Source organism: Mandrillus leucophaeus, unplaced genomic scaffold, assembly GCF_000951045.1.
Source record: "Mandrillus leucophaeus isolate KB7577 unplaced genomic scaffold, Mleu.le_1.0 Scaffold175, whole genome shotgun sequence".
Lineage (NCBI taxonomy): Eukaryota > Metazoa > Chordata > Mammalia > Primates > Cercopithecidae > Mandrillus > Mandrillus leucophaeus.
In genome coordinates this window covers 2,243,959-2,267,840 of record NW_012101754.1, presented here as the reverse complement: position 1 = coordinate 2,267,840, position 23,882 = coordinate 2,243,959, and the positions used below count along the sequence as shown (strand labels likewise).

The 23,882-nt window shown below is 37.9% G+C and overlaps 1 protein-coding gene across 1 annotated transcript; it reads right to left on the bottom strand.

Annotated features, from left to right (window-relative positions):
• Window positions 1-5,980: 5,980 nt before the first annotated feature.
• Window positions 5,981-20,536, bottom strand: LOC105537586. The gene is made up of 4 exons (XM_011977236.1): window positions 20,521-20,536; window positions 11,009-11,175; window positions 9,483-9,600; window positions 5,981-6,944 (listed from the first exon to the last, which is right to left on the bottom strand). The coding sequence occupies exons 1-4, from the start codon at window positions 20,534-20,536 to the stop codon at window positions 6,541-6,543; spliced, it is 705 nt and encodes a 234-aa protein (XP_011832626.1). The 3' UTR covers window positions 5,981-6,540.
• Window positions 20,537-23,882: the final 3,346 nt, after the last annotated feature.

Here is a 23,882-nt window from a genome sequence, read left to right as displayed (position 1 = left end):
CCGTAATATCTTCACATATAAATTGGGGTAATGCCACTAGGGTTGTCAGGATGATTCAGTGAGATGCTACATTGGAAATCTCTAAAACAGTCCTGAAAGCAGTGAGTATTCCACTAATAATGGATATTACTTCAGCAAAGGTTCGTAGAAGCTACAATCTTTCCAGCGAGTCATCGCAACAAGTCACTCCTATTTGCCCCCAAAGCTTAGCACACACACTTCCTTCTGCCTAGAGCATGTCCCGTCTCTCCTCTCTGCCCTCACCTCCATCTCCTTCACCCAGCTACACCTTCCCCCAGAAGCCCTCACTATGCCCTGATTGTGCATTAAGCTCCCACTGCCAGGACACCTAGAACTGATTGGTTTTCATGTATTTCCCCTACCAGGCTATCCCCAGTTCTGCCTCTGCCCATCTGCACTGGGCTCATGGTCTCCATGAGGACTGGCCCTGACTACCTGTTCACTATTGTGTCTGCAGCCTCTGCTTGGCACATTGTGGGTTTTCAGTAAATACTGAATAAATAAATGAATGAATGACAACCATTAGAGGCTGCCAAAAGAAGAAAAACTAAAATTCAAGGAAAGTAAAAGGGAATTGCATTAATTATTCTTTATTCAACTATTTATTATGCATTAATTAATAGTTGCATACTTATAATTCCCTTTCATCCACCTTGAATTACTTCTTCAAAAAAATATGAAATCTGTTCCCAAGAGTTCTAGCACTTTGTTCCCCTGACCCCTTGAATGTTGCACAAAATGTTACCTTAATTTCTTTCCAATACGTGATTACAAAATGTTTTTATTATGCTTTACATCTTCTAATTCTTAAATTGACTATCTATTAATCACAGAGATACTAAGAAATGAGGAAGTCCTTGGTAGAAAAGTGTTAATAATTTACCAGTTGCCAACTGTACTTTTACCTCTGCATGCCAGGTAGGTAGAAGCATTACTCATGTTTTTTAATCTAAGAATTTCTTACATTTTTATGGCCTGTCCTTTGGGCTTATTTATGATGGTTTGTGACAAAGAGACAACCTTTGCCATTAAGATTCATACTCTACTAACAAAGAAAACGCAGAAGTAGATAAGAAGCCCAAATTGAACCATGGCACTAGATAAGAACACCCAAATTAAATAATGACACTAAAAATTAAAAAAAAAAAATTCCAGTGAAGGTAATTTAAAATTAAAACAAACAGTATAAACATTGCAGACTATGGACAATGAGAATATAGAAATTTTCAAAACATAAACTACAAAATCTAGCATTTGCCAAATAAGTCACTTTAAAAATTTTATACTTATATTTGTAGTGTCATGAAATAATACCCAGCTATTAAAATATTTTAATGGCATGTTTTAATCTCATTCTTTTGTGCCTTAGTTTGAAACACCAAGCAATATTTTTTGGTTTGGTAAAGTCTTCTTGGTTGGCAGAAGATATTCAGTATTTTTTCGTTTTTCCCATTAATACCATTTATCACAAAACTGACCTGGATATCTGTTATTGTTTTTAATAATCCCTTGAAATTCCTTGATGGTAAATGCCAATTGTAAAACTTGATTGGATTTCAGAAAAAGACAATTGCCTTAGAAACAAAGAAACAAACAAAGAAAACAAACAAAGAACACAGAGGTCTCTATCATGAGAGTGAAAGCACTGCTCATGATAGAGACCAAAGGTTAGTTCAGTAGAATAAGCAGTCAACAGTGTATGCCCAGCAATCTAAATACTACACAGCCATATGCGACCTGAGTAAACACAAATGTCCAGCTCAGGAATCCTTCAAAAAGGAGTTAATATGACCTCACAACTAATTGATGCTAACCAAGGCACCTAAGACACAACTATCCCGTTAATACTACAGTATAATTATATAGAACGCTGTCTTTGATTTTGTGTGGAACTTCAAAGCAAAGCAAATACTGACACTGGACTTGCAGGTAATATCCTAGACTTAATTTCACATCACAGACTCAAACATAGTGATATCTAGGTATGGAACTCATTCGCAAATCTATAAAGAAGATAGAAGGAACTGGGTCCACACGCATACATACTAACACAAATGCCTATAATTTTTAAATTTTGCTGTGCCTGTATTCCTACTAACACTTTTGCAAATCATTTACTTGCTCCATTCCCAACTGTATTTCCTGTTATCACCTTATAATTTATATGTGCCTTAAAAGTACATATTGTTGACCATTTTTATTTTCTTCACCTACAGATTTCCATGAAAACTAAATTAAAATGAAGTAGGAAGAAGCACAGTCTATTAAATTTCTTTTAGTCTTATCAATAAGCTTACTTGTCTGATTTACTTATGGTTGACTTTAATTCTTTTATATCTACAATCCAAGGTCCCCAGCTTGTTTTCAAAGTTAATACTTGCAAATCTCTTCTTGCAGCTAAATTCCACTCAGTGGATGTGTTTTATTTCCAAATGATACTTAGAAATTATGTGTCTGTTCACGTGCAATGGTGCTACCTAAACAAATGAGACATGGTCTCTGTCTATAAAGACCAGGCATCCACTGAGAACGCCAAGCTCCTAGACTCTGAGGCCTTAACGAAACAAATGGAACACTCCATTCTGTTATTGCTTCCTCAGCTTTTTTCTTCCGCAATAGTGAGCTTCCTATTTGGCTGCAGATATGTTAGGAAGTTACCCAATGTCACCAATTCTTTATCCAAAAGAAAGGGAACAGAGTATGAATACGGAATGAAAAAAACCTTTTTTCTAAATTCTGGTAGACAAAAACTGGTACAAATCAAAGAGGATATATCATTACATTCCGAGATAGACGGTTTTAGTGCAGTACTTAGTTTCCAAAGACAGTTGATACATTCTAGGGAACAGAACTCTCATGGTTACCTGTGTGTAATTTTAAGCTGCAGGGAATCTCCTGCAGGTTGGGGTGTCTTCTATGGAGTGATAGCTATTCTGTAATAACCTATATTAAAACCTTGACAATCAGTAAGTTCATTCTATTGGAAATCCAGAAAGTTACTGAAAGAATTGGACCAAGGTTTTTAATAACATAGTCTAGCTTGTCAAAAAGCCAGATAAAAAGGTGCAAAAATTCACAGTATAACTCCCTTAGATTGAAGTTAACAAATCAATTCCCAGTCGTTAAAAAAAGAAAAAAAAAAGTAAGGTAGAAAAGGTCTACTCCAATTACATCTTTTGAAATTAAATTATTGTAAAATTGGATCTAAAAAGTATGGAGAAACTGCAGCAAAAAGACAAAAGAATAAAAAAATGAAGTGGATAATAGAATGAAGTGGAAAAGAGGGGCATGGTGTGTGTGGGTGGGTGTTAAACTTTGGGAGTGAATGCTATAAACAGAATAAAACAATGAATCCGGAACACTGCGTTTGACAGATTGGCACATAGAGAAAGATGAACTTTACAGAACTGTATGTTTAGTTTGGTCCTAATGCTGTCTTTGAAAGGACACCTTATGTATTCTACCTAAAAATAACTTAGTAATGATATTCAAATATTTTCTTAGCAGAGGAGCCATTTTTTCATTTGTTACCCCAAGGTTTCTGCTGCATTTCCAACTCTCAGGCTCCCAGAAACCTCTAGAGGCAGCTTTCGGGAGCCTTGGAACTCTACTGACCAGTTCAAAAACCACTGTGGTATTAAATTCATGTTGTTCAAAGTCAACAGATACGCATATAACTGGAGTTGGGGAGAGCGTGTAGAACCTTCAAAATCATCTCAGTATACACACCCATATGTGATCTCTTAATGACTCGGGGCCTAGTCCTTGTTCTACCCTCTGTCTAGTCTTTTTGTTCCCTGAGGGAGCTTCACAAACTATCTCTAAGCTGTTGACTATAAATTTATGCACAGTGACTCAGCACTGACTCTTTCTCCCACACACTCTACACTCTACATGGTGGGAAGGTCTGTTGACTCTGGCAGCCAAACACATCTAGAACTGGCCACTTCTCGCCACCCCAATGCAGGCTGCCACATCAGATTGCGGCAGCCTCTCCCTGGTCTCATCTCTCCCCATTCTAGTCTCAAAATGACAGCCAGAGTGGTGCTTACATGAGGAAAGTTTCTTTCACTCCTCTACTCATAAAACCATTCAAAGATTGTCCATTCTACCAGAAGAAAAGCCAGAGCTCTTTCTGAGGCCTAAAGGTCATGCTGGACCCTGTGATAAGCCACCCAGATCCTCTTCAGGGTGACCTAACCCCTGCTGCTGGAGCTGGTCAATGTCTTCAGGACTGCCTCAGCTGAAGTCACCTCACCCAAGGTCACAGAGTCTTCCCAGGGCAGCCCATATCCAGTGACTGGGCCACACGGGGTCATCAAGGCCCAGACATATCTTTCCAATCAGGGCAACTCCAGAGGCCACTCTCAGGCCACTGCTCTGTCTGGGGGTCACATCAGACTGTTACTGGGCCTGCATTGCAGTTTGACCTGTTTCTGTCCTACTTCCTTCCACTCCCTTCCATAGGTCTTCATTTCAACAGCACTCCCTAAAAAATGATCTGCTCACCCAATTCCCTCTCAGAGTGTGTTTCTAGAGAACCCAGCCTGCAACACAGTCCTACATGATCTAGCTCCCTGTAGCCTCTCTAAATACTTGCTCACTCTGCACCAACCTCTCCTGCTTGCTCTGTGCCAAGCACACTGGCCTTTGATATTTCCAGAGGATTGACTGGCTCCTTCCTCCAGATCCCTGCATGGTTGTTCCTTCTGCCTGCAACACCCTTCCCCAGACACCTGCACTGCTACCTCCTGTCAGCTTCACCTAAATATCGTCTTCGAAACAAGCCTACCCTGACCTACTCACATAGGAAATACAAGTTTTAAAATGGAACAGGTCTCACTTTTTTTCTCATGTATTTGCTTATCTTTCTGGATATTTATTTCATTTTTGAAGGAATGACTTCACCTGCTTTTAAAAGCTTGAAAATTCTTGTTTTAAATATATAAAGACAGTGCAGTGGTTAATACAGGATTTGGGCTTGTACAGACCTGGACTTGAATGTCATAGCACTACCACTCTGCAGCTATGTAGCCTGGGGACATCTCAGCCTCAGTTTCTTTATCCGTGAAGTAGGGATAGCATAGCTTCTACCTCTTAGAATGGTTATGAGGATTAAGTGACTTTATGTAAGTAACAGACTGTGAAAATGACAGAGATCCATGTAAATATTGGGAATTATTGAGAGATTGTCCTATGAACCACATGTACTAAAAAAATAAAATAAAATACACTGGAGTATATTTGTAGCCTGACTTACTGATCAGAGTCCTAGAAAATATTCTTTTCAACTATACTCAACCTGGAGTGGACAGAAAACTTTCAGCAAAGCAGAAAGGATTAATTCTAGAAAGGAAAGTATCACCCAGAGGGCACAGTAACAGCCTAAAAAATGTTACTGGGGACAAGGCAGAGTAATTGCCAACCAGTGTCGTCTAGGCAGTTACATAGTACAAAATCCTAATTCTTTGCTCTTTTTGCACTGACTTTAATTACTACAGACTTTATTCTACTCTAAGGAAATTCTACTCATAAGGAAATTTTCACATAAGGAAAGCTTATGTGAAAAAAAATCATATCGTATTTCAAGTATCTAGATGTATATATATTCGTCAGGAGAGCTTTAAACTTTAAAACCAGCTATATGTCTGATTATCTGAGATCAGAGACCTAAATCTTTTCATACATATTTTAACCCAAAGTGTTTATACTTATTTCTGTTTTTGTGATACAAAATAATGATCATTGGCTTAAAACAAAACAACAACTTCTCCAAAATCTCAACAATTTTTGCTTGTGTTCACTCATTTTTCATTGGACAGAATAAAATGTCCTCATCCATGACCTCAAATCCACAAGCTTGACTGATTTCAGAGGTTACATCAGAGGTCCACTCTGCCAGGCAGAGATGATAGACCACCTATAAGATAGCACTAATGGAAACCACAAAAGTCTGAGATTTACCATTACATTATGTATCTGCCTGTTCAGATTTATTTGCAGATCCCACTGTAGTCGATTTCCTTATTTCTAAAGAGAGAATCATAAGCTTATGTTTAAAAGAATTAATAACAAGTTTCACTGAAGAGATATCATTAAAAACTATCATTTTGTGATTATACGTTAAAAATAATAATTGCACCATTGATTAAAATAATAATAAATGGTGATGTAAGGAATAAGGACAGCAGACAATGACAGCACAGTGTGACTTTCCCAAGAGTTTCTATTACTGCATGAGTAGAAGGCAGGCCTGGGTGCTGATGGAGACAAACTAGGAACAAGTTACCCCCAATCCTACAGACTCACATGCAGTATCTGGAAAAATTACTGCCTGGGGTGAGGCAAATTTGGAAAACTGTCTTCTGTTCTCTTAGTGGGGTGTGTGTGTGTGTGTGTGCATCTGTGTGTGTATTTGCCCTTGGGAAACTCAATGGCACATAAGGTTATTCAGGGTTTTCTTTCAAGTGATTATTTGCTAAAAATTGCCTTAACCTTTCCACGTCCTCACTGAGGATGTCATACACTCCTCCGGTTTTTCTTCACAGCTTTATACAACTTAATATTCAGGCTAGGGAAACTGGAAATTTCCTCCAGGTCAAACAACTCCTTAAATCTATCTATAAATTTATTTTCCTTCTCCAACCTGAATTTCATGGCCCAGAGGATGATGGTGGTTTCTTTGCACAGATGGTCAAAGGTAATGAGGAGCTCTTCCAAGAAAGGATGAGCGTAGACCACATCTGCTGCCAAAATATAGTCAAAATTATTAGAAGACCTGGGGAAGTTTGTATCTAAAGCTACTCCCCAGGAGAGTTCTTTAACCTGAGGCAAATGCTTGCTTTTCATTTTGGTGTTTCGGGAAATATTATATTGCAGGTTTCCAAGTAATTCGGGTAAATCTGTGGCCGTCACATGAGCACCTGTGAAGCAAAGGACAGTAGAGAAAGTAACCCTCATGAGATAAGGTAGAACAATCAAGAGTTTCAAGCCAACATGCACTTTGCAATTCTGCAAAATTGTTCATCCCCCCACACAACAAGACTCGTCAGTACCTATACACAGAAAGGGAATCCCATTCAAATGGATGCTAAAGCAGCTATATGCCTCTGCTTAAAGAGAAAAAAAAGAGAGAGAGAGACCCATGGTACTTTTGCGCACCATTGCATTTTTTATATTTTCCTGGTTTTTTGTTCTGGTATGTTTTGCTGTTACTATTGTTTTTGTTTGCTATTTATCTACTACATACTAGGAGAAAAATAATCGAGAGAAAGAGAAAGTCAAAATATTTGGCACCCTCACTGAAACAACGAGAAGTCATTGATGGAAGAATAGGTACCTCCCTAAAAGAATTCTGAGCCTCAGTCGTGTGAGACCAAGTGAGTGTATGCAACATCGGACATCCTATAGTTGAACAGGAAGTGCTCAAGTGAGAAGTGGAGGGAGGAAAGAAGGCCTTTCCATGGCATTACCTGAAAAGTATGATGACATCCATGCTATGCCCAGGATTTCAACTTGGCCCATCACAAGTGTAAATCTTCCCATCAAAAGATGCTAAAAACCTAGTCACAGCAAGTGTATAGCGCTCATAAAACTACCGCTCACAGAAGAGGATGTAAACAATTTCCAAGATAGAAGTGAATAGTGATGGGTTTTTGAGGAAGAAATATGGCAGAAGCAAATTTGTAGAAATTTGGTCACTAAAGTAAGCTTTGAGCAGTAGCAAAGGCTGAAAATAATCTGCAAATAAATCTAAGATTGTCCAATTCTGCAGCATCAGAAAAGCACAGACCAGGTAAAGAACAAGAAAGCAGAAATGGAAGAGAAGTCTAGTTCAGCTCAGACAAATAAGAAGCTACTCCTCAACAGCAATATCACGAGTCTCTTGGCATCAATTGTATTTTGTGAAAACATTAAAATGGGAGGGAGATATGCCTATCATTGGTACACTCACAGAGATACAAGCCTTTACATTCTACTATGGGTGGGTCTATCATTTTCAATAAATCTTTTTTAAATCTCAGGGTAGGGAATACACCTTTGCCCATATTGAATGTAAACTCCCCCTAATATCTTTTTGCCTAGAGACATAAATACTACCACTTTCAGCATACTGACTAATCAAAGTTTCTATCTTTTAATATTTGTTCCAAGTTAGACAAGCGGACTCAAGGGACCAGTTCTTTTTAATAAAACCAATCACTCCCCGAAGCACAAATTCTGCTCCTAAGTCAGGCTTTCAGGTATAAATCGAATAGTGACTCTGACCTATCCTTACTAAATGGAATAGTGACTTTGGCAAACAATATCAGGATACAGCAACTTTAAAAAAAAAATGTATTTGGGAAGACTCCAAGAGACTTATAAATACTCTTATAAAAACAAATTTGAAAGTTGTAAATTGCTAAATGTTCAATTCCTCTAAAGATTTTAAAGTGGCAGGTGTGCACTTCTGAAGATCAAGGAAATCAGGATGGGTCTGGGTAGCACACATCAGAGAAGGAGCTAAACTAAGGCAATGAGATAGATAACAATAGCAAAAAGACTGAACTGAAATAGGCTCAGGCATATATTAAAAACTATCACATGCTTAGTTGGAAAAGATGCTCGTGACAGAACTCAGGGTAACAATAAAAAAGAATGGAGGTGGGTCAGGCACAGTGGCTCATGCCTGTAATCCCAGCACTTTGGGAGGCCGAGGTGGGTGGATCACCTGTGGTCAGGGGTTCGAAACCAGCCTGGCCAACATGGCAAAACTCTCTCTCTACTAAAAATACAAAAAAATTAGCTGGGCGTGGTGGTGCGTGTCTGTAGTCCCAGCTACTCGGGGAGGCTGAGGCAGGAGAACCGCTTGAACCCAGGAGGCGGAGGTTGCAGGGAGTGGAGATCGCACCACTGCACTCCACCTGAGCGACAGAGAAAAAATAAAAGAATGAAGATGAACTGAGAAAACAAATTCAAGGACAAACACCTAAAAATAGAAGCAGATGTGTGATTTTTATGTGATTTCTAATACTCTCTCCCTATTCTAACACGTGCTTTTTCATAAAAACATAGCACTTCAAAACTCAAAAAGAATCTACAACTACGTGGGAACACTGAAATGGTGCTAAAATTTAAAGTGCGTCTGAATCAGCAGCAATAGAATCTGCCTCTGCCTAGTATTTCACATTTCTCCTCTTGCAACCAGAATGCTTCCGTGCACCGCTTAGTTAGAACACCTCATCTGAGGCTTGTGACAGTATTCCACAAGAAGAATTAATACAACTTAATGCAGAAAACTATGAAAGAAACCGGTAAGGAGACTTTACAATCTGTAGTTTCTAGATGAAGCCCATTCAAACAATTAAGGAGTCCCAGATAGGTGCAGGTCATAGTACACTGAATAGTAAAACAACTAATGATATTTGATCATCAAATTCTCTGACACTCCCTCTATTCAATCAGAAATATCTGCTTACCAAGTAAACTTGCCACAATGGAGACTAGTCCTGTTCCAGCTCCAATTTCAATCACGTTTTTGTCAACCATATTATACTGCTTTGCATTTGTTTCCAGGAAATAGCATAGAACAAGGGCCTATGAAAGTTAGAAAAAAGAAAACAGGGATGCTTGGCAAGTAATAAGAGAAAGTAAATTTAAACTTTATTGGATAAATATGTCGCTAATGTTATGATATGAATGCATGCACATATGAGTATGTGAGAGTACTTATGTGTGTACCTGTACATCACTCCAAGAAATGTCAACAAAAGTGCATCCTCTGAGAGGTTCAACATTTCTGCTAGAAAAATTCCTTGGGGATTACTGAGAGGAAAAGAGAGAGAACTAAAATAGTGGAATTCAGTTGCTTAGGTTTGATCATTTTTAAAGGAAGCAACTTCTGATGATACTAGTCATTTCCAAGTAGTGTGTGGGATCGGGGCAGGTGGGGTGGTGAGTCCACTACTCTTCACGGGACAGTTGGTAAAGGATTGAGGGTCTTTGAGAACATTCTACATGTGAGACTCATAAAGATTTCATTGCAATTGTTTAACTCCAATGGAACTAATAAAAGGGGAAATGAAAGTGTTTACTGCTCTAAACTCTTCTTTTAAAAACTGAAGAAGTAAACACCCTGTATTAATCCTACAAATTTTAATAAAGTCAGAAATACAATTAATTGAGGCCCCGTGGCCAGGCACAGTGGCTCACACCTGTAATCCCAGCACTTTGGGAGGCCAAGGCAGGTGGATCATCTGAGGTCAGGAGTTCCAGACCAGCCTGGCCAACATGGTGAAACCCCATCTCTACTAAAAATACAAAAATTAGCCAGGCATGGTGGCAGGCGCCTGTAATTCCAGCTACTTGGGAGGCTGAGGCAGGAGAATCATTGGAACCTGGGAGGCGGAGGTTGCAGTGAGCCGAGATCATGCCATTGCACTCCAGCCTCAGGGACAGTTGTGAGACTTTGTCTCAAAAAAAAATTGAGGTCCAGGGTGGTGGCTCACGCCTGTAATCCCAGCACCTCAGGAGGCGGAGGTGGACGAATTACTTGAGGCAAGGAGTTCGAAACCAGCCTGGCCAACATGGTGAAACCCCATTCCTACTAAAATTACAAAAATTAGCTTGGCGTGGTGGTGCACGCCTGTAGTTCCAGCTACTCAGGAGGCTGCAGCAGCAGAACAGTTTAGACCCAGGAGGCAGAGGTTGCAGTGAGCTCAGACCATGCCCCTGTACTCCAGTCTGGTGACAGAGCAAGACTCTGTCTCAAAAAAAAAAAAAAAAAAAAAAAAAAAAGAAGAAGAAGAAAAAGAAAATAAAATAGAATTATAGAGTTAATTGGGAGAAGTAATTTCCCAATCACATGATTTCTAAAACATAGTATTATTTGAGGTCACAAAGAAGGAATATGGAACCTGTTTTCTTCTTCCAAATAGAACATGATAATGAACAAAACTGGCTGGAAAAATAATTGGAATGTAACAAATTCTGTATGAAATTATACCGATGGCCAAACAACAGCACCATAACAATCCATGGCCTCAGTAATTCGAATCTCATGACCAATAAAATGAAAACTTTCCCAGGAAGTAGTGGTTATCGAAGTCGGAATAAAACATCTTGCCATGATCTCTGTGACCACCTGCTTGTCATCATAGTCTTCTCTGGTCTCTGAAAGGAAAAGAAAAAGGCAATAGTTGTATAAGTAAATCCATGAAAAGAGAAAAGAACTTGACAGAAATACAGCATTTCTGCTTAGACTAAGGAGCTTTTGAATTGACTTTAGGTGAGAAATAATAAGGTAAACTATTTGAAAATGACTCATAATGTAAGCTAATATTGCCATTCATCAGGGTGGCAACATCTTTATTATTTTTATGGGAGCTGAAATCACCACTATGTACTTCTGCAGTGCTACATGCAACAAATAATAATTGATGCACTTTTTTAAAGCAATGTATTTTAAGAGCCACCAATCAGTTCATATAGATTAAGAGAAAGATTGGTGATGGAATATAAGAACCCACCTCTTCATATTGGCCACCCAGTGCAATCCTAGTTGTTCTGTGTCCCAGGCATGGTGCTGAGTGATGGAATATAGTAGCTAGCCAAATAGACATGGTCCCTGCCCTTGGAAAAATTGGAAATCCACAGACACAAACATGTAGTATCTCATGGCATCCCTATGAAGAATTGTTGGATTGGATGAAAGTGCTTTTCCACAGTACTCCCAACGCTCTTGGCTCTGGTGCCCACTTGGATAGGCATTTCTAATAAATGGTGTGTTCTCAGCTTTGCCTTGATGAACAGTTTTGTCAATGGCTTAACTAACTGATGACATTACAAGTATTATAAAGTTTTCAGAATATATAAATGTGATGGCGACAACAAGTATAATAGAAAACTAAATGTGATGGAAAATTTCTTGAATTATAACAATGAATTGGCCTTAACAATGTGAAATCTAACAAAGATAAGTCTAAAGACCGTATTCAGCCTGAGTTTAGCAGCACTGTGTAGGGGGTGGGGACAGATAGATACATTTACTTCGCCACAAGCTCAATATGAGTCAAAAGTTTAATATGACCATCAAAAAATCGGTGCACCTAGCCCACATGAAAAATATAATTTCCAAAATCAGGGAGGTAGAGGCTTTATTTTACACCAGTCAGATTATACTTGTACATCCAGTTAGGGAAGGCCCACTTTAGAGGGACACTGAGAAATCGTAGCAACCGAGAGGTCAGAAATCTTAAAACTCACCTTATAAGGACAGTTTTGGGGAGTTCAACACGTTCATCAAAAAGAAAAGATCTGAGTGAACACAAGAGTTTTCAAAATTTGAAGGACTAGAAAATAGAGGGTTGGGGTGCATGCGCGCGCATGTGTGTGTGTGTGTGTGTGTGTGTGTGTCCTGCTTAGAATACAAACAGAATCATGTACTCCTCAAAAGAACTCCAATTTAACCATACCCACAGGAAGGGCCCAGCCTACCACCCACCTCTACCACTACTGCAAACATTGACCCTTGACAGAGATGCAGGGGAAACAAAGAAATTGAAATTTGGTATTTTTCAGCAAGAGCCGTCTCTTCTAATATTTTTCACTGTACTTCAGCTTAAACAACTGTATGCATTCATATTCAGGAAGAGCTCTAAGAACCAAATAATATTGGTAACGTGTTTTATTTGAACTTTAACTTCTATTTCACTATATGCACTTGCCTTGCTAAGACTGGGGGTGCAGGGGGAGGGCAACACTTGCTGTGGAAGTTCTTTAGGGAAAAGTAGAGAACGTTAATTGCTTTCTTGACCTTTAACTGAATTTGTCCCCTTGGGCCTCCTTGCATACTACTTGTAAATGTAGCACTTCTATGACAAGTCACCTAAGGTATCAGGGATTAATAGATGTTACAGTACACTAAGTCCCAGGAGCATCTTCGAAATTCCCAGTCTTTGATATACAAACTTTGGCGGTGAATATTTACTGATACAACCTGACATCTTTGACTTTGCATGTTCTTTTAAAGGTTAGTTGGCCAGATTAGTGCTCCTGTCCTAACAACTACAGAGGAATAACAAATGAATTCCTAGCTTTTGACTGTGTCCTTCTGAATAGAGTTACTTCATTCTAAGAATGATCCCATCTTTACATAAATCTCATATGGAAATGAGATTTAAAAATATATGAATATATTATAATTGAAAATTACTTACACTCCTAAAACAAAGAACCTTCAAAGAGATTTCATGAAATGAATATAACCACTACTAATTGCATATACATTTTTTTTTTTTTTTTGAGACGGAGTCTCACTCTGTCGTCCAGGCTGGAGTGCAGTGGCCGGATCTCAGCTCACTGCAAGCTCCGCCTCCCGGGTTCACGCCATTCTCCTGCCTCAGCCTCCCCAGTAGCTGGGACTACAGGCGCCCGCCACCTCGCCCGGCTAATTTTTTGTATTTTTTAGTAGAAACGGGGTTTCACCGTGTTAGCCAGGATGGTCTCGATCTCCTGACCTCGTGATCCGCCCGTCTCGGCCTCCCAAAGTGCTGGGATTACAGGCGTGAGCCACTGCGCCCGGCCTGCATATACATTTTAAAAAGAACACAACTATATCACTCATAAATGGTAATGCAAAATTAGTTATACACCTAAGATGGTCATGTATCACAGAAAACATTATCAGGTTGAATAAAATTTAATTGATAATGCTTTATATTAATATTCTCTTTTGCATTTAAATATTACATGAATACTACAAGCATCCAACAAGTAGCCTTCATAAATTAGCATAATTTACAGCATGAAACCCAAATAAACTAAACTTGGCTGCCTAAAATAATTTGTCTAAAGGGCGATATGCTCTTTGTAAGTACCATTCTGATAAAATCATAAAAAATTCTTTTAGAGGAACGATGATCAAAATGAAATTTCTTTATGACAAGGAAAAAAATAATAATTTGTCTAAAAGTGTAAAACTTTAAAAGCAAACATATACACATAAACACACAATTATTTCCATGTTAAAACATTGGTTGCTGTTTTCCAGTGTGAACTACTATTTAAAGATTTTGAGGTAATAGTTTTTTTCTTTTTTTGCTGTTGTTTTGTTTTTTGAGGGTTTTGTTTGTTTTGTTTTGTTTTTTGTTTTGTTTTGTTTTGACAGAGTCTGGCTCTGTCACCCAGACTGGAGTGTAGTGGCGCAATCCCACTGCAACCTCCGTCTCCTGAGTTTAAGTGATTCTCGTGCCTCAGTCTCCTCAGTGGCTGGGTCAACAACCACATGCCACCACGCCTGGCTAATTTTTGTATTTTTTTAGTAGAGATGGGGTTTTACCATGTTGCCCAGGCTGGTCTCCAACTCCTGAGCTCTACTGATCCACCCACCTCAGCCTCCCAAAATGCTGGAATTACAGACGTGAGCCACCGCACCTGGCCTTGAGGTGATTGATAGTTTTAACGGTAATTCTTTATGTAAATCAAGACATGTTTAATATTAAGCTCTAACAATAACACCACCCATTTCAAGGTTGATAATAAGAATCTCTAAACTAGAATCTAATGGAAAGAGCTGCCCTATGATAAAGGCATCCCTACAGCAGCCTTGTTGTCATAAAAAGGAAAAAATCTATGCTCCAAATAATTTACAAAGAACAGGCCCCTTAAACTGCATGCATATTTAGTTGTTGAATATGAGTCAAATATTGAGAAGATTGGTGAATTAGTAGATAGTCTGGTTTTTAAGATTTGAAGAGTAATTCCTACAAAAATTAATAGCATTGTCATACAACGGAATTTTAATATACATTTCTGAAGAATAATTTTTCCACATATATTCTTTCCTCATTATCTAGCACTTTGCCCCCAGGACAAACAACAAAAACCAGATAATATTACCCAAGATTCTGTACATCAGCTTCCTTATATGAAAAGCAGAAAATTTCTGATAACTGCACCTTCAGATAAAAGCTATCTACTATAGTTTTAGAACATTATTTGATTGGTGAATTGAATATTAAAACACAAATATTAAAATAGATTGTAAATAAAACATAGTCAAGGCAGAGTACTGCAATTATGTTGCTATCTTGGGCTTATGTATTTTAATCCTTTTGATACAAAAAAAGTCTTAACATCATTTTCCTGCTATTCAGTCTTTGCTGATGCTGAATAAAATCTACCAGGTGCTCTTGTTCTCCTGAGAATTAAAGGGGTTTCAAGAATAAAGTGAAAAGTAGCAAGATTCTGCTACATTATGAGGACGATTTTAAGAGGAAAATTCAACAATGAATTGACTTCAATTCTGGATTACAGCAAGCCTTCGAAAATAGAAGCTTTGTCTATATTATTCTCTTCTATAGTTTTAAGGTCAATAATAGCAATAATAAGTGGAAGGGCCAGATCACAGAAATGCATCCCCCCCCCCAAAAAAAAAAACACAAAAAAAACCACAACTCTTTAATAGCTATGACAAGTGAATTCAAGCTTCCATTTGAGGGCTGTCATGAAAACCTGCCAGCAAAATTTAAAGTAAAATCCCCTCTACTAAATGAAAGAAACTGTCATTCAAATGATTCTTCTATTCAAAGATGAATGTCATGTGCTTCTTAGAAATGCCTACAGATTTAAAAAAAAAGAAGTTAAAGATATTTTCAGATTAGTAAATAGTCACAGGCTTAACTTAAAAGGTACAATTCTGAAAACCTCAGCAATGCCAAGGTCTTGGACCCTTATGTTGAAACCAATTCCTGAGAAGATTCTACAAATATTCTCTGTCTGCTGGTCTTCTTAGTTTCAAGAATGTATAGAGGTTGTAACTCTGATCAAGTAGACCATACAATGCTACATTTTGTCCTTACAAAAGAAAGAAAACGTATCTTTTATTGAGATTGCTCAGGATGCAAGTGGAAAAACAACATGAATAAGTTGTACTACAAGTTTGCTACTGGGATCATGGAAGGGACAGACAACGAAACAAATGTCAATAGCTTGATAAATGCTATACAACAAGTCTTTCTAAAATGCTATGGAAGCATGAGTGGTTGGTTGAATCAGAAGAAGTATCATAAAAGAGGAGATATTTAAGCCCAGGAGTTGTTAGAAGATCTATAGAGCGAGGGTACAAGGCTAGGGGTTTGGGCCAGAATCCCAAAAGACACAATTTCTGATGCCATAATCCCCAGTGTTGAATCCTGAAAGATCAAAACCCCAAATACATAATTCTGATAAAAATAATTTTAAAAGTTCTTTAAAACACATTTACATTTTTAAAAGAGTTTAGAAACATAAAAATACAACAGAACACTTTGTGGGCTACTTTATACAATAAAATTGGCAATAATAACATACATAATTTTGCAATCATAAGCACTCAGGTGTGCTACCCACAGTTACATGGGTATAACAGTTATAAGCAGACAAACTGTATTCATAAAGAAATCACTTATATAGTTTGGTCACTTGAAATATCCTGATGACCAACCTAAGTCTTTTGATGAAACTGATCCAAACCTACAATGGAGCTGCATGTGGTGGCTCACACCCGTAGTCCCTGCTACTCAGGAAGCTGAGGTGGAAGGATTGTTAGAGCCCAGCCTGGGCAACATAGTGAGACTCCCTGGCTGAAAAAATTAAAATTAAATACCAACAATGGGTCACCACCATATATACAGTTGCCTAAAGAGCTGAGATCTTGAAAAATGTTACCTTTCACAAATGCAGATGCAGAAAAAGGACATCCCTTTATTTATTGAGGAAGTTTTAAGGTTTTTACATATATACACAATGCTTACACACAAAGTCAGTGTTATTAAAATGCACTTTCATGGAGTCAAATTTGCAAAAAAATGCATAAAACAAATTAGAACTCTCTAAAAGCTCATACAATTTATACCTCTAGTTTTGAAAATGTAAAGGTGAAACATACAGCATAATGAGTTGTAAAAAATAATGCTGATGATTTAAAATGGTGAGAAAAAAACACTTTAAAAAAGGAAAAAGAAAAACAAAACCTTCCCAAAGAAACTAAAAAGAAAATTCAACATAGGAAAAAGTGTATTACAGGGATAAATTATGGGCTACCAACTTACAGGAGGTAGCCTGTAAGAGCTGGCCGACTTCCACGATCATTAACTCTATTCTGAAGTCTTGCATGGAGATGAGTAACTGTTTCTTTTCTTTTAGGTCATGGCTCTTCTTGAAGAATACATTCACATTGATTTTCTACATGAGGCTGCTCTTTTTGAAACTCTAATTTGATTCAATATACACTGACATGAGCATTTCCTATTAAATTTCCCATCTTCTGTATTATGCTTCTATGTTGTTTTGGGTACAGGGAAATCCATTGCTCATGCACTCATATACAGACCACATATTAGGCTGAAACAATACTGGTGATCAAACAGCAACATCACTGTGTGCTTTCTTATCCTACCGTGCACATAGTTATTTTAGAGTCAGTAACTTTGCTGACTTCATCAGGAAAATTCAGCTTTAATTCATTAAGAGCTCCTAGAATTTCACCAGCTGCAAGGAATGCCAATGCAGACAAATAATGCGTTTTAAACTGAAGTTTTCCGTGTTACCATATTCCACAGGCAATCCACTCACCTGAATTTTCCGGCAAATGTATTGGACTGAATGGAAAAAGAAACTGTTGGTAACACCTTGAAATCCACCTTTAGAAGTTTTGATGGCACCTAATTCCAAATCTATCATTATGGTTTGGGAATTCAGTTAGATGTGAGGGAATTTGTTCTTTGTTCTTTGTATTTCAAAGGGGATTTCAACATTCAGGATCATGGCATTTGGGATTGTGTCTTTAAGGATTATAATCAGCATTATGCAAGGTGTATGCTGGGGAACTATAGAAAATAAGCCTGAAGAAGTAGGTTGGGATTAAATTTGTGTGCAACATTGACCTTTGTTCTATAAGGTGAGGAGGAGTCAATAAAGATTATTAGAACAGGAATTGACATGATCAGATTTGATATTTAAGAACCACATCTGACATCAGTAGCTGAAGAACTGGTGACCTTACAAGCTAATTAGAAGAATTGGAACAATCTAGATGAAAAATGACAAGTGTCTAAATGAAGGCAGTAACCTTGGGTCAAGGAGTCAAGTATGAACTTGTGTGCCTTCGAAGTGGTGGTATGTCTCCCCTAGGGGCGACAATTGACATTCAAACTTGACATTCAAATCTGAGTTTTGAAGACACCTGAAGTAGACTGGTATATTCAAGAGTTATTTTTATTCAACATGTAGAAATTTATTAGTCTTATCTGGAAGTTAATTATTCATGTTACTTGTAAAATGTTTAAAATGTGTTAATAAATTATTCTCACATTAGTAATTATATGTGCTATAGTACTCCAACTAGTATATTAAATATATTGCCTCAGACTGTAGTTTCATAGGTTTCTTAAAACAGTGATACAATTACATAAATTTCCATATATATTAATGCAATACTGTTTATAAAAGCAATATTACCCATTAATCCAATTCTGTAAAGATTTATGAAGATGCTCCTGAAAAATTTTAATGTGATACCTTGAGCAGAACATTATATTAAGCCCTGAAGGGAGTCAACTGAGTGATGATCAGAAATACAAGATCATTGCCAATGAGCAAATTTAAGTCAGCCAATAGGGTTATGTTATAGCTAATTCATTCATCCATTCACTCATTTATTAAGTACCTGGGCACTATGAATTAGAAGGCAGACCAAGTGCTGTATAATACAGGTTCAGTAAAAGTGCTATAACAGAGGCTTCAGTAGGCAACTCAAAAATAGAAAGTTCCACCTCTCAGAGAGCTCAGGAAAGACTTATCTGAGACTTCCTAATTATGAGTTTGTCAAATAAGAGAAGGGAAGACCTGTCATACACAGGAAATGACATGTGCAAAAGCCCACTGGCAAAAAGTCTCCTGACCAGTTCTGAACTTTGGAAACCCTGAGAACCAGAATATAGGATAAATGAAGATAGTAGCACAAGGTAAAACACATTATGCCATGCTAAGAAGTCTTGATTTCATCCTATAAGAAACAACGAGGCACTGAAGAATTTTAAGCAGAAGACAAATGTGACAAGATGTGGATTTAAAAGATGACGCAGCGCAGGTTACAGTAGGAAAAAGAACTAGAGGGTAAGGAAAGGGAGTTGGCCTGGAGCAAGACAGACAATTACAAGGCGGTTAACAGCAGTCAGGAGCAGAGATAATGAAGACCTGAATCAAGGCAAGTGATGGTGGAAATGGAACAAGGGGTAGGGAAACATATCAGGAATGTAAACTCAATGAGATGTAATGATGAAGGGTGTGAAGGAAAAGGAGAAGATCAGGATGATTCCAGGTTTCTGGGTAGCCTGGGGAGTGATGTTGCCATTGACTGAGATCGAAAATATAGGTGGAGGGGCAAACCTGCAAAGGAAAATTATTTTAAATACATACTACTCTGGGTGTGCCACTGAGATTAAGAGAACCTGCCACAAGGAGCAGAGTTGCCCAACACTGCCCACTGCTGCAGTTGTGGCTCCTGGGAGAGCATGCTCCTCCTGGGGCTGCCTACTCAAGCCAGCTGGTTCCTGTTCCATATAGGACACCCCTCTAGTGGGCAACTGCTGCTCAGGGATTTTCATCAGCCCACCTGAGACTGTCTCAGAATTGTGTTGCAATTGGAGACTTTTCACCCAATCTGTCTTCTCTCTGTCCTCTCACGGGCACTGGACCCACGTTGGGCTCTGAAGACCCTCCTTCCCTACTTCTGTTTCCTCCTTATCCTCCACAAACATTTCCCCAAGTAAATCCCTTACATGCTTAGCCCCATTTTGGCATCTATGTCTTGAAGGCCCTAAACTGACAAGAGGTAGTAAGTAGGATGCCAAGACGTGACAGACTTGAGTGTCATTGTGAGCCAGAATCGTTGAGCCTTGGGCAAGGATGAATCTGCCCCAAGGCTGCAGGTCCTCAGGTGACCCTACTGTTCTATAACAGATTGCTACATATACTAACAGCTGGAGAGAGGCTGTTGGCATGAGGCAGGCAACATAGGATATTTACAATAGTTAATGTGGGTGAGGTTTTAGACACTTTAGATTATAATATAGCCTTAGAAACACATATAGAAGAATTATCAGCACCCACCATAGCCCTGATTTTAATCTGTGTATAAATAAGTGACATCCTATAATTCTTGGATCTTCATGCCAGTGTTGAAATACGAGCACTGAGCTATGGGTTTGCTCCATCCTTTCCAAGCACAGGATTCTAAGTATAAAAGAGTTAGGGCAGGAAAAGTCTGTATCCTTCAGTACTTCAGAACTGAGTGTTCCTCTACTTGGTGATGCCTTTCCAACCAAATGCCACCTGATCTGCTCCAAGGACACATCCTTAATCCCCTTAGCTCTGTGTGTGTGAACATATTTTTAAAGCTTTAATTGGCTATATAATTACAGAGTGTGTTTGTTTGTGTTGTAAAACATTGTAATGCTAGTTCCGTCTCAACCTTACCTTGAACTTCTTCCATTTCCTTTGTAATTTGCCAAATTATCTTCTACACAGTTGAAACCAAGAATTGTTACTAATGGTAATGATAATGCTGTAATTTTATTCATAAACCACACAGAAATTGCATCTTCATTCAAATCATCTAAATTTCTCGGTTCTCTAAGTGATCAACTTAAATGGTTAGGTTTGCAAGAATCACTCGGTGAAACTATTTGTGTTTCAGGAAGGTAGGCTGCCAACACCGGGCATACACCCAGCTCTCTTGGCCTAAAGATGTGCTCTCCTAGGTAGAAGCCACCTGGAATGGCCAAAAACAGAAAAACCAGGACTATAGTGTTCAGAAAACATCTACAGTGTGTGCAGATAAGGAGAGAACAAAAGAAATCAAGATAGTTAGATTTGTATTACAACTGCTCTACAAAAATACGGTAATTTTTCTAGTCTGTCAAGAGTGTATGTCTGTACTTTTGATCTCAAGACAACAGGGACAGTTATATTATATAACTCATGCAAAGTCAAGCTTGATATTTAAGACTATATAAAAATGATGGTTCAATTTCAAATAACCACACTGATAGTAGAATTCAAACTTAATCTCCTTACATCCAGAGGTCAAATTACATTATGTATTTGCCTCTAATTAATAGTTAGAGGAACCATAAACTCAGGCTATAGATGTTTGTATAGCCTAAATTCGCCTTTCATCCAAGTACTAGTAAAAACTTATAGTTTTTACATAAAACTATTTTTATCTTTCTTACAAGCTTCTTATCTGAAATAAAATTTGCTTAGAAATCACATCAAACATTTAGTGTACAGCTCTTGAGAAAAAAAGTATTCCTTATTTGAAGATCAAAAACTCTGTACATGCTTAGCAAGTCTATAAATCAAATACATTCTGTCAAAATTATCTTTAACATATCAAGATCATGCTATAGTAATAGACATTAAACATTATTCAAGATGTTTGCGGGCTCGCAAATATAAACCGAGACATAACACACCATTGATAAAAGTCCCAGCTCCCTTTAAGACATTAATGAATATTGCAAAGGTGACACTTTATATTCTATTACTTATTTGTCTTCTTAGAATTGGTAAGCTACATAAACATAAAATGATTTACCTTCTTGAGCTTCTGAATCCAACAAGTAATGAAATGATGGTTGATGATATATTGATGCTTTCTTCATTATTTCTTGAAAACTAGATAGATAATACATTAAAATATCAAATGGTAATAATTAATTCAAAATGTGTGCTTTTATATTTTCTTAATAAAGTTTAACTTCGAATACAGCAGACAAAATTATATTAAAATATCATATATTAACAAAGTGTGATTTAAGAAAGACCATCTAAACACCATCTAGAACAAATTAAAATGAGAACAAAGGCTTCCGAGTCAGAAATTTTAAAAAGCTACTACAGAAAGAAAACATATTCTTCACCAGACTACCTCAGTTGTAACAAAGAAAGGCATCATCTTCATATTGATTAGTAAGATCGCAATCTTAAAATTTAAGAGGTGATTAAAACATTGAAAGCTCTTTTGTTACCATCAATGCATCATTAGCACGTATGCAATGTCAAACAGTCACTGCCAAATAATCTTTCGAGCAGCGTCTACCTTAAGGAGTCCATACTATCACAGCCGATATATTTAAAACTGAAGAAACTATTTACGCCTCTCGAATAGAGCAGATTATCTGAATAAATTTAACAGTTATTCAAACTTTGGAAAACAACAATTTGATATTTTACTTCTCAATCTGGGGTAAAATAACTATTACAGTACCGTGAATTAATATAGCACTCCTTTCTTCCAAGAATCCCAAAGTACTTTTTACAGCCACCACATTTTCTTTTACAGCATACTTCAGCAAGTTAGAAGACATTATTTCCCCTACAGTTTGCAAATCAGGAAAGCCAAGGTTAAATTATGTCATTGAGGCTACACAGCTAAAACGATAGCAAAAGTGGTCACATGTTTTGCTCCCAATTTAGATCTCTCCCATTAAAGAAAGACGTCTTCATTATATGTGTCTGCCTTAAAGCTAATATTTAAATGGAAAGCCTGGACATACCTAAAGGAGTTAGCTGAGTTTCTAGAAGGTTAAAACGTATTATCCACAATTTTTGTTTTTGCTGCTGAGACCTCTGGTAGTGACTGAAAGGCTAGCATCACAGCACAGTTTACTACTGTACACACTGGTAACGAGTCCAAGCAGAAGGGATTAGGATTCTGACAGCTGCAGCTCCCATGCCTCTGGTTATACAGCAGTGAGGCTGGAATGCCCGTAACTAAGGGGGCAGAAGGCTAGGAATATCCCATGTGAGTGTCTCATGAACAGAGCTAAAGGTGAATACAACCCGCTCCCGGAAGTGAGCGAAGACTATTTGGAGGAAGTGATCCAGCTTTTAATTGGGATGCCAAGAGTTATTCTAAGACTCCATGGCTATAACATTCTAGGAAATGAAGGCCACATATTTTTCATGTCACCTATCTGCATGGGAACACTGTTCTTAGACTCCAACAACCATACCGGAATGTGTGTAGCATTGCTCTGCACCCAGGAATCAAACTATCATGATTCCTTTTTGTTCAGACTGAATGGGCAGGCTGAGAATATAGATCCACCTGTGCACCTGCCCAAGTGCATGTAGGTGTGCCTCTCAGAGGACATACACATTTCCTATGCCACTGGAAAGATCCTTGATAGAAAGTTACAGAGTTAACGATACAAGCAATATTGGAAAGTTAAACTTAGGAGCATGACTACAGGTCCATGATGTATACACAGATGAATCAAGGTCACTTTAATGTATTGGAAAGGGCTAGGAGTTGGGAAGTCTGATTTTAGTTATTCCTGCCTATAATTAGATTGTGATTTTAAGCCATTTACTTAGTATGTTTCTTGGTTTCATCATCTATAAAACAAGGATATATCAGAAGGGTGCCTTAGCCTTTGGGAGGCTAAGGCAGGAGGATCACTCAGCCCAGGAAATGGAGGCTGCAGTGAGCCGTGGTCACACCACCAAACTCATGCCTGGGTAGCAGAGCAAGACCCTGTCTCAAAAAAATATAAATATCTTTTAAAATTGATACAAAAGTCATACAACACATATTTATGGGGTGAATATTATAGGTAAAAACATTCTGGAAAGTTCAAAATCCTCAACAATGCAAACTACTATTCATAGGCAGTTAATTTGGGGCAGAGGATACTCTCTCTTTTGGGCTTTTTTAAAAACAAGAATAAATGATGAGCAAAAACCATTGTGTTTTTTAAGGACTTTTTGGAAAGATCATGCAATCCTCACTGTTAGATCTCATAAGAGGCAGAGTCCCTAAATCAAGCATC

Excerpts from the sequence above, each read along its gene's own strand:
- LOC105537586 (XM_011977236.1), bottom strand. Across the intron at positions 9,601-11,008 it reads GTGCTGTTGTTTGGCCATCG|GCCCTTGTTCTATGCTATTT; the intron begins GTATAATTTCAT and ends TAACTTTCATAG. Across the intron at positions 6,945-9,482 it reads CATTGTGGCAAGTTTACTTG|GTGCTCATGTGACGGCCACA; the intron begins GTAAGCAGATAT and ends TTTGCTTCACAG.